The 11,456-nt window shown below is 36.4% G+C and overlaps 1 protein-coding gene across 1 annotated transcript; it reads left to right on the forward strand.

The window, feature by feature from the left end:
- Nucleotides 1–2,391: 2,391 nt before the first annotated feature.
- Nucleotides 2,392–10,721, forward strand: LOC121257987 (protein PECTIC ARABINOGALACTAN SYNTHESIS-RELATED-like). Its single transcript, XM_041159297.1, has 11 exons — nt 2,392–2,703; nt 3,483–3,533; nt 3,628–3,718; nt 4,379–4,455; nt 6,501–6,589; nt 8,103–8,222; nt 8,736–8,852; nt 8,951–9,094; nt 9,180–9,303; nt 9,400–9,591; nt 9,992–10,721. The coding sequence occupies exons 1-11, from the start codon at nt 2,407–2,409 to the stop codon at nt 10,349–10,351; spliced, it is 1,662 nt and encodes a 553-aa protein (XP_041015231.1). The 5' UTR covers nt 2,392–2,406; the 3' UTR covers nt 10,352–10,721.
- Nucleotides 10,722–11,456: the final 735 nt, after the last annotated feature.

The following is an 11,456-nucleotide window of genomic DNA, read 5'->3' on the forward strand; positions in this document are numbered from 1 at the left end:
TCTATTTTTTAAGGCCAATGAATGCACAACATTAGCATACAAAAAATGGAAATGCAACGTCTTTACAAACAAATAAAACCCATTCAATCCCATTGTGCACGTTTTACCCATTCGGCATTTTAATAAAATATTCTGCAGTATAATTCAAGAGAGGCTCAAATAGATGAAGCACATGGGTTGTAAAAGATAAAAACAAAAGGAAGAGTGGGTTGGCGAAAACAAAAGTTTCAAACATAAAATACTGTTCATTACTGTTCATATATCTATAGCCTCTTTTAAGTATAAGGAGATATACCAGTCTGATATGGTTTTGGTTCTTAATAACCATAACGGACTGAACCGGTTATGAACTAGACTAAAACTATTGATTTTTCAATTTTTTACACCCCTAAACTTGAGCAATAATTCTCTTATCAATTGATAAATAAAAGAGTGAAAGGAGATGGAATGATGGATTTTATGAAATTTCAGTTCGACGAATGACGAGATTGCCATATAACAACCAATCATAACTCGACACAACGTCGACATTTAGGTGTGATTTGGGTTCAGAGATGAGATGATTTCACTTTGTACGGAGAGATACTCTCCAATCTAAACACTTTGTTTTATTTTATCAGATTGAAAATCATCTCACTTTACTAAAGACAAAGTGAAGTTCTTGCGGTGATGGAGTCTGCTGGGCAAGAAGCTTGCTAATTGTGGTGAGGTGAGAAAATGGTTGTGATGGAAAGTAAGCATATTGTGAATGAGGAAGGGTGGCGAGGGCCTTCCATGGCTGAGGAGCGCATCAGCCACTTCGTGGGCGAAAAGCTCGTGGTCGAGGGCGGGTGGCGAGATCCTCCATCCTTGAGCAAGAAGCTCGTGGCGAGATCTGGAGTCTACTGCTGTGCAACTGGTGAGGAAGGTCCCACTGGCACTTTTTGTTATCGGGGACCATCACATTGGCGATAGAAAATGCCAGCATGTCTAGTTGTAGCCACTAGCAACCTCAATAGAAAACGACCGGTGGGGAAGCTGGTGGTGACTACGTTGCCTGGGCAGTCGACGGACACCTTGCCGATGAGAAAAAAATGCCGGTCATCCTGGTGTCACCTGGTGGTGGACCTGCCCGCCCACGGACACCATGAGGAGGGTATCTTTGGGTGCACAACAATGTGCACCCGATGCCTGCCCCTTCCCCTCACGGATGCACTCTATGTTCATGGCCACCGTGACTCAGGGCCACGACAAGCACGACTTTCATGGGTCAGTGACCATTCCCGCTGTGGCAGAAGGCATCGAGAGTCACTGGACTCACAGTTGGAGGCTCACGGTGTTACGTGCACTTTTGATTCCAGTGTGCATGTAGTGGGTGGTGCATGTGATACATGCGTAATGGGTGCATGTGATATGTGCACAGTGCAAAAGTTAATTTATAAAACAAAATTATAATTCATGGGACCCACATGTATCAAATTTCTAAAAAGTTAAAACCATCTCATTTCACTTCCTAATTCAAACACAAAAAATTTTCAAAAACCATTTCATCTCATCTCAGCTTAACTCAACAATCTCACTACTATTTACAAACCATCTCAACTCATCTCTGAATCCAAATGAGCCATTTTTGAAAAATAGTAAAACAAATACTCTAAGAATTAGAATAAAAATTCAAACAATTTTAATAAATTAAGATAATTATTTTAGAAAGGGTAAATATTATTTAGACATGTTGAAAGTATTTCAAAGAAACTTCAAAAATATTAATAGGATGGGGTATAAAAAATGAAACTTAAAATGCTAATCTTAAAATATAAAAATTTTTAAAACAAACAAATTAAAACTAAAAAATGTTAATAATTAATTTAAATACTAATAAATAAATAAAACTAATTATTTTAAAATTATAAGAATAAAACTAGATAATTATTTAAAACTAGATTAGAAAATTTAGAACATTATGAAAAATATTTGAAGAATCCTTAATGTTATTTTGAAAAACAAATTTACAAATATTTAATAATTTATAAAAAATAAAAAATAATAAAAATATTTAAAAAAAAAAAAAAAATTCTTGACTGAGGGGGGTTCCCCCCTCTTCTCCATGTGGGGGCCTAAATCTTGACTGAAAGGGACCGCTATTCCCAAGTGGGGCCTGTAGCGACTTGGTTGGTGCGCCCCCTATAGTAGTTTAGGGGTTGCGGCCACCCAGTGGTGGCTTGGGGAGGAGATCCTCTTTCACGTGGTCTCCCCCAGAATTGTTTTTCTTTTTAAAAAGGAAAATATTTATAAATATTTATATCTATTTTTTTGTTTTTCAAACTTTTTAAGTTTTAATATTTAATATTTTCTTACTTTTAATAAGGTTATCACGTGGTACCTATTGATTTGTCATGCGTTGCAACTTTCAGTCCGACGCGAGCCATGGTGGAGCTCAGGCACTCAATCTCGATCGGGAGCCGAGGTTCTTCCTCTCCGATTAAGCGCGATGGCGACTTGTCCCCTTTAATTCCCGATAGCCAGCCTAACGACGACGACGATCACGATCGCTACTCCTCCAAGGATCGTGACCGCCCGTTCTGGTACCATTTCCACTCCATATGCCCCTTCTTCAACGACGATGCTAGGTTTTCTCCGCACAACTCCAGGATCTGCCTCGTCTTCCTACTTCTCCTCCTCCTCGCTGGTTTGATTTCAGTTTTATCAATCGTAAACCGATTGGTTAGTATATTATCTCCTGGTGCTCTGCATTTTGGGATTTCGATTTGGCACTCTCGGTTTTCCTTGTATTATGTGCGTGTTTGGTTACTCAGAAATTTTCAAAACTTAGGCTATGGAACTCCACTGGGGAGAGCGACTGAATTAGGCACCATTTACTGGTTTTATATTGTCTATTTCTTATTATTTCTGGTGTTGTTTTAAACGCTTTCTCAGTAGATAGTCTGAGTAATGTTGAATTTTGACTATCTATGATTTTAATAATAAGAGATTAGGATTTATTCTAGTAATTTGAGGGTGCTTTGGACTTCAAAATATCTGGATTGATAAGTTCTTTAGCATCACCTTTCTAAACTGGATTGGTCTCTAAAGCATGACAGTCGAATGTGGATGTTACTGCAAAATGATTATATACATTCCTATTTGATTTGTTTTGGCTTATGTACGTTGATGCATCTTTTTTTTTTTTTTTTTTGGCTTGGGCTTTGGTGCATCTTCAAATAAGATGTATTGTCTTATGTGGTAAAATGCTATGGATGATTTAGTTTTGGTTATTGTCACACTTTTGGTTCCTATCTGATTTGCTCTTTAGTCTTCCTTGTTGACCCATTTTTCATAGATAGCGAAATACACTCATTAATATGATGAAAAGGTCATGAGGGCCGAGAATTATGTGTGATATGAAATTACCAACATGTAGAGGATAAATAGGTGCCAGCATTCCTCATGTGTTTTTTGCATTCATAATCTGTATTCCTAATTCTCCTTTCAACTTATTGTAGAATGCTCCTTACTTGTGTAGAAAAGATGGCATTGTTCTTCACTGCCCACATGTAAGTTAAAGGACCTTCTTTGGTCATTTCTTTCCTTCAGTTCACATGTGCTTGTTGATTTGTGCCAAATTTATATATAATTTCCTATTTTTAGGTCAAGGAATCTCCTTCACTCTGGGAGAATCCATTCTCAGCCACCACATCCTGGAAGCCTTGTGCTGAGCACCGTGATGGTGGAATGTCAAGTAAGATTCAGTTATCTTCAATAATATATGCTGGGTATCATCCCAGTTCATAGGGCCATTCTCTTATCTGCTATTAAATCTACAGTCCATTCATTGACTAGTAAATGCAGTACGCTTTGGGTGGGACCCATCATAATCAAGTTGGGCTATCTACTGTTCCGTGGGTTGTGGGATATTTGGAAAAGAAAGTAGAGCCATAGTGTATTACTGGGGTTCACAGACTGCCATAACTCCTGTTTTTGGAGCTAATGAATGTTCTCTTCTTCTTCTTTTTCTGTTCTTTTTCTTTTGGAGAGATTATTGAGGTTGGAGATCTGGTGTGCATGTTGTTTGCCCTATACACTGAAAATCCATTAGGACAATATGTTTCTTTTATGCACGGGTTGAGTCTTTATGACTGATCACGGAGGTTTTTTTTTTTTTTTTTTTTTTTTTTTTTTTTTTTTTTTTTTTTTTTATAGGAAGACTGATCACGGAGTTAAGAGATGAGTTGACCGAAATATTTAATTTGAACCCGGATTTTTCTTAATTCGCTCATGTAGAAAAGATCTGGATGTTATTTTTTCTTCCCTTCATCTGATACTCTAATCAAGTTTAGCTCCTCTTCTACTTTTCCGTTATATTCCTTTGTATCCTAGCAACTTTCTTGGCTCTTTGCAGATCTTCCATCTGAAAATGAAACAGCAGGCTATATATTCATCCATGCTGAGGGTGGTCTGAATCAACAAAGAATTGCTGTATGAATTCTTTTCTTTCTGGACAATTGAAATCTGATTAAGAAAGTTCTTTTTCCCTCTATATTGTTTTCAATCTGCACATTTAGTGCATGGCATAGCGAAAGTAGTACTTTAACATTTACTTGTGTTTCTTTGGTGCCTTCTTAATTGGGGCACACAGCGTTTCTTGTATTTGTATGAGGCTTTGCCTAATTCTTTGATCAATAAAATTTGTTTACCTATAAAAAAAAAACATTTACTTGTTGAACAAGAAATTTACAGATACTTTTTTAGTAAGTAATAAGTCTTTATTAGAAAGCGCAAAAGGTGCAACCCAAGTACATATATTACCTATATAATTTCTGAAGCATTTCCTTCGCTCCATCAATCCGCCGTAGCATTTTCCGAATCACCTTATTTTTTTTTACTATTTTATTGGTTCCTTAATTTTATTATTCTCTTAATTACAATACGAACTTTTCCACTTCCTCCATTGTGATCATTCACTTACTCATATCTCTTACACTCTGCCTACTATTTAAATGACCATTTGTTGCATAAAAGACCCTTCAATTTTCAATTCCAAAAAGACCTTTCAATTTTCACTTCTGAAAAGACCCTTTAGGTTCCACTTTAATCGAAGTTACCACACAAAAATTAGGGTTCCACTTCTAATGGATTCCCCACTCTTACACATGCAACACCAATCAATCAATGATTTACACATGCAACACCACTCTTACGCATACGACCACTTAATTATCTGCACCCTCTTCCAATATACGGTGTGGTGTATTTCATGGTTCTTCAACATGTGTTGAGAAATTAATGTGAACAATATGCATCAATATAAGCATTAGTCTGTGGAGTACATATGCACAGGATTATTTAACATTGTACCTTGGTCAAGATTTGAGGGATTACTTGCATTAAACTTAACTAATGATATGGAGCAATCAGATCTCACTCACAAAACTAATGAATTAAGTTCAATTTCTATCGCTTGCTATCTTTCAAACTGGCATAGCAATGTATTGTTGTACTTGGCTTCGTTGCTTGTTGTGTATTTGGTCAAAGTGGATTTGAGGATATAGAGCTGCATTTTGATTTCTATTAATTCCTTTGTCTATACATTTTAGAATCGATTTATCAGGATCTGAAATCATGATGTGGTGAACAAACACCAAAACAATGCTTTAGAAGAATCATATAATAATAGTTGGTTGCAGACATTCAAAGGTTTGCAAGCAAAAGGAAGATCATCGTGTTATTGTTTTTCCCAAATAAATCTATAATTCGCACTGAGAGTAGGATATAGAAAGCAACATGTAATAATTAACTTTGCTGCAATTAACAGATTCCAAGTATATTAATACTTTTTCAAACAATCAAAAAGAAAATTGTAGTTGTGACTTGCCTTGTGAAAAAGCTTCACCACTACACCTTACTGTGATTATATTCAAGTTTAATATACATCATTTTGGAAGAATTGGGACATTATCAAAAAGATTTTTTGGGCTATCGTCTGTGTATCCTGCTGAGGTATAGATATTTGTAATGCGTAAACTGGTTTTGCGTGTTATGGTAATCTACTACTTATGCAGAATCTTATATCTTTGTCAATGGAGTCCAGCAGAATGGTTTAATACAGTTCTTAAACAGAAGTGTTATTTCTGAAGAAGATTAAACTTTTTCATTCCTTGATTGCAAGTCATGGCGCTAGTTTGATGTTATGTTTCCCACTTAAATTGTCATTTGTATCAGGTGAGGTTCTTCGAGTGACTTCTCTATAGAATTGCTTTATGTTTTTTTTTTTCTTGGACTTCGGTCATTGATTGTAACTGGGATAGTTTCCACAATTTGCTTGTATCCATTTCTAGTCCCTCAATGATGCTAGGTGTCTTCCGTGTATACTTTTTGTGCACTTGGGCTATGCCTCTCTCCTTTTAACAAGATTTTATTCTTACTTATATATATAAAAAAAAAAACATTGCTTTTATGTTTATATATGAAACAGCTTATAATTTCAGAACTATTTACACTTGGTGAATCTTTCTTGTGTACAGATATGCAATGCAGTTGCTGTGGCTAAAATAATGAATGCCACCCTTATTTTGCCAGTGTTGAAGCAAGACCAGATCTGGAAAGACCAAACGTGAGACATCTTGACTGTTATATAATGCTGTAACCTGTTTGCTCATTCAGTATACTAGCATATTTAAACAACACTACAATATAATCCATGATACTAGTGGTTCCCACTTCCATTCTGTCATGAGAAATTGTTATTGTAATATTTTCAATTCTATTGTGTTTTCTTTTTTTTTTGATAAGTAATTCTATTGTGTTTTCTTATAAGCTTTAAGAATTTGATAATGATTTTACCATTAAAGAACCTTGGGGATTGGAATGTTTTTCTAATTGAATAAAGTAAAGAAAGACTGTTTACCGATCAAAAAAAAATAAAGTAAAGAAAGACCAGAAGTACCAGCATTGACATTGACTTTCTCCCAACCCTGTTCTATACTCTGATTTTTATAGTTTATGTCTATGCCTCTGCCTTTACTGTGCTATATATTAGTTTTGTGAAGTTCATTGTAAAAAAACTCAGCAAGAAATTTGACAGACCATGTTTTTGATATACACTGAATTAATGCACAATTGTATCACGGTGCCTATTTAGTCATCTTTTATTCCTTCATATATGAAAAAATATTAGGAAATTACTTTGTAATCATTTACCTTTTAGTATGTTTGCAAAGTAGATAATTTGTTAGATTATATTACTCAGTATCCAGATGAATCTAATTGGGTCCTCAACTTCAATTGGGTCTAATTACAGCTCAGAAAATTGAACTGTTATTATCCTCACCACTCCAAGAATATCCTCAGCTACTAGTACCACTCCAGCACTTAAATTTCCTACTCCACTAGCACTTTTGTTTTATAAGAGAGTTTATTAGTACCAACTATCAAATGCCACGTCTTCTGCTTCTGACATCATTGTTGTCAGCCCTTTTGCCAACACCCTCAAAATATACTTCCCATCGACACTATTTCCATTGCACCCATCAGAACCACTCATTGGCCACGATGCTGCTGCAACCACCCATTCCTATATCACCAACTTTGGCAATTCATGATGTATGGGTTGCAAGAGCAGAACCCTCAATTCAGTGAGACTTATTCATTGATATTTTTAAGGCATTCACATTAGAGCAGATCACACTTATCGAAAACATTTAGAGCAGATCACAGTTCTTATTTCAATTCTGACTCTTAGACATAACAAAAATGCTTATTCAATTTGGTTTCAATTACTGAAATTTACTTTGCCAACTTTTAAAGTTTAAATTGAATTATTGTCTAAACTGTTTCTTTTCTCACAGTGGTTCCATTCTATTATCAATGGTACATTTCTTAGTTGCACACTGATTTCGAGAAAATTCCCATATTTTGTTTTGGTCAATGGATACTACCTCTGCAATTGAGCGCTGGGTGTTGGTGTGTTTTCATTGAGAAGTGTACATGTACGCAGTCCTGCACTCACAATCTTATCGTCATCCCATTAGTGTGTTTGTGCTAGAGCTCATTGGTATTACACATTAACTTTTTTTCTTTTAAAAGAGAAACCGCCTATCCTTACTCTTCTTTTTAAATATATGCAGGAAATTTGAAGACATCTTTGATGTAGATCATTTCATTGACTACCTAAAGGATGACGTGCGAATTGTCCGTGATATCCCTAAGTGGTTTACAGACAAATCAGAGCTTTTCACAAGTATAAGGTTTAATGGACTGATACGCTTCTGGTTTAGAGCCATTAACAATCACAATAACCCAAAGTCCAAACTCACACGTTCTTCTGCTGCAGGATTTATAGAATGTTGTCTTTAATAGTTTACTAGAGCCATCTCTAGTTTTAACTTTCCGTATTTTTTATCCCTTTTTCCTTTTGATAGTTAAGTGGATTTTATGTATATGTTCTGTGTACGCATCTTTGCACTAACCTCATAAGATTTGTCCCTAGACAAAATTGTTCATTCTGAATACTGAACTTTTTATTGAAATTGATTCTGCTTTTTATGACAAGCATAGAGGGAAGTGAAAAATGACTTCAAGATAGTTTATTTAAGGTTTCACTTAATATGATGTGTGTTATAAACTGTAATGCCATCAATTGTGATCCAGTAGAACCCGATCAAAAATTGTGATCCAGTAGAACACATATTTTCTTGAGATTTAATTTATTCCAATTTGTTACAGCTGTTATTTATTAAGATTTTCATTATTTTTTATAGACGGACAGTAAAAAATATTCCAAAGTATGCACCAGCACAATTTTACATCGATAATGTTCTGCCCCGACTCAAGGAGAAGAAGATAATGGCACTAAAACCTTTTGTTGATCGGCTTGGGTAGGTTATGGATTTTTTGTTTCAAATATATGTTGTATTGCAGTCACATTTCTGCTTTATAAATGAATGGTTATGACATGCCAATCATCTGGGTTCAGGTATGACAATGTTCCTCCAGAAATCAACAGGCTAAGGTGCAGGGTGAATTATCATGCTTTGAAATTTCTTCCCGAGATAGAGCAGATGGCTGATTTACTGGCATCAAGGATGAGAAACCGTACGGGCAGTTCAAATCCTTATATGTATGTGAAGTTGGTGTGTGAAAGTTTTTTGAAATATTCTGGGTCTTGTTAGCATCCATCTGTACTAACAATTTACATCAAATAGGGCTCTTCATCTTCGGTTTGAGAAAGGGATGGTAGGCCTATCGTTCTGTGATTTTGTGGGAACAAGGGAGGAGAAAGCCATAATGGCAGAATATAGAAAGAAGGAATGGCCTCGACGTTATAAGGTGACCTGCAATGATACTACCTTGTCAGGTTTCTGTGTAGAAGTTAATAGAAACATTGGTGACATGTTTCTCACCATATGGTAATTTGATGTGCAGAATGGTTCCCACCTATGGCAACTGGCCCTGCAGAAGCGGAAGGAAGGCCGATGCCCTCTTGAGCCTGGAGAAGTGGCTGTGCTTCTTCGGGGAATGGGCTATCCCAAGGAAACTCAAATTTATGTTGCTTCGGGGCAGGTCTATGGTGGGCATAACAGGATGGCGCCCCTCAGGAACATGTTCCCGAATTTGGTAATTTTAATTATTATTTTGTTTAAGCTATCCCCACAACTTGTTTTGACAAAGCACAGCCCGCATAATGGTTTTTCATTTTTGGAATTGTTTTGCACAACCGCACCCACTCCCATTTGGCAGGGGCAATGGCTGCCAGTTTCTAATGATAATTTCTCTTCTCAGACTTTAAAAGTTTAGAGTGGAAAAAATTAGCTGAAGTATTGTATATTTATTGGATTATAAAGAAATTAAAAATTTAGAAATTTTAAGGCATGATTTGACATGGTAGAGAAAGGTGTTTCTGGTTCTGTGAGCATGGAAAGAAATTCATGGAATTGAACTAGGGAAGATTCTTGTTGAGTTCTCTTCCATTTGCCTTATCTGAAATAATATGGCTCATCTTGAGTATTCATTACAGGTTACCAAAGAGGAGTTAGCAACTAAGGAGGAGTTGGTTGGTTTCAGGAAGCATGTGACAAGCTTAGCAGCCCTTGACTTCTTGGTATGCTTGAAATCTGATGTGTTTGTGATGACTCATGGAGGAAACTTTGCTAAACTGATAATCGGGGCACGCAGATACATGGGTCACCGTCAGAAATCTATAAAACCCGACAAGGGGCTTATGGCTAAATCCTTTGGGGATCCGTATGTGGGCTGGGCAACCTTCGTGGAGGATGTGGTTGTCACCCACCAGACACGGGCTGGATTGCCGGAAGAGACATTTCCCAACTATGACCTCTGGGAGAACCCACTGACTCCTTGCATGTGTAAAGCTTGATCGCAAGGATTTCCACATATGAATGTTTACCACCGGAGCATCTCTCCTTCACCAACAAGTTCATTCTCATTCGAAATGCAAGTTGGTTGGAGCCCAATGTCTGAAAGAGAAGAAGTCTGCAGGGAGTGGCTAGAAATTTGGAGATGCAGTGGAGTTACTGGCCAGCAGGAGTGAGGTTCTAACGTACATCATAATAATGTGAGCGGGTTCGCCTTCAGATCATCTGTTTTACTCGTCCCGTCCTTGGGCAGACACTCGACAGTTTTGACTTCTGATTGTTCGATAATCTATAACCAGCTTTTTGAACACAAAGAACTATGTAATTTTTCATGTATCACTCCAAATCAATGTAAACAAAGAACTATGATTTGGAATGTAAACAAAAACTATGTAATTTTTCATGTATCACTCCAAATCAATGTAAATCTTTTTTTTTTTTTTGAAGTGCAGGTCAAAACAAAACCATTAAAAAAAAAGAAAAACTCTCCATTTCACTTGAAATGGACAGTATTAAGTTAGTAAAACATGAGATACTTTTATTATTTCACGTTATGTTGGCACTTTGACAAGTAAAATGGCCAAAATATCCATCGTTGTACAATAGTTAATATCCGTTCCACTCAAAATAGATGGCATCTGAAATGGCCAAAATATCTCATGTTATAATATTATCTTTTTCACCTGAAACAAAGAGCATATTTGTCACCTCAACTCAAATGACTTACTACGTGGCGGATAAGAAGGTGCATATAGGCCGGATAATGGGCCCGCCTAGTAGAGGGTGGAGGGTGGCCGCCACTAGGGGTGTAAACCGGTCGGTCGGTCCGGTCCGGTCTGGTGATGGACTTCGGTCCATCATTGGACCGGACTGGACCGGACCGAACACCCCATAGGGACCGGTCCGGTCTGGTAGATCCATTTGGTTCGGCCTATTTTTTTTTTTAAATCAATTAATAAAAAAATTATTTAAAATACTAAATTAAATTAAGTCACTTATTAATGTGGATTATGTAACAAACTCAATAAAAAAATATTTTATATGGTCAATGATAATAAATTAAATAAAAATTACATTATTAATTTATATAATTACTATATAATTAAC

Source organism: Juglans microcarpa x Juglans regia, chromosome 3S (genome assembly GCF_004785595.1).
Source record: "Juglans microcarpa x Juglans regia isolate MS1-56 chromosome 3S, Jm3101_v1.0, whole genome shotgun sequence".
In the NCBI taxonomy this organism is placed as follows: domain Eukaryota; kingdom Viridiplantae; phylum Streptophyta; class Magnoliopsida; order Fagales; family Juglandaceae; genus Juglans; species Juglans microcarpa x Juglans regia.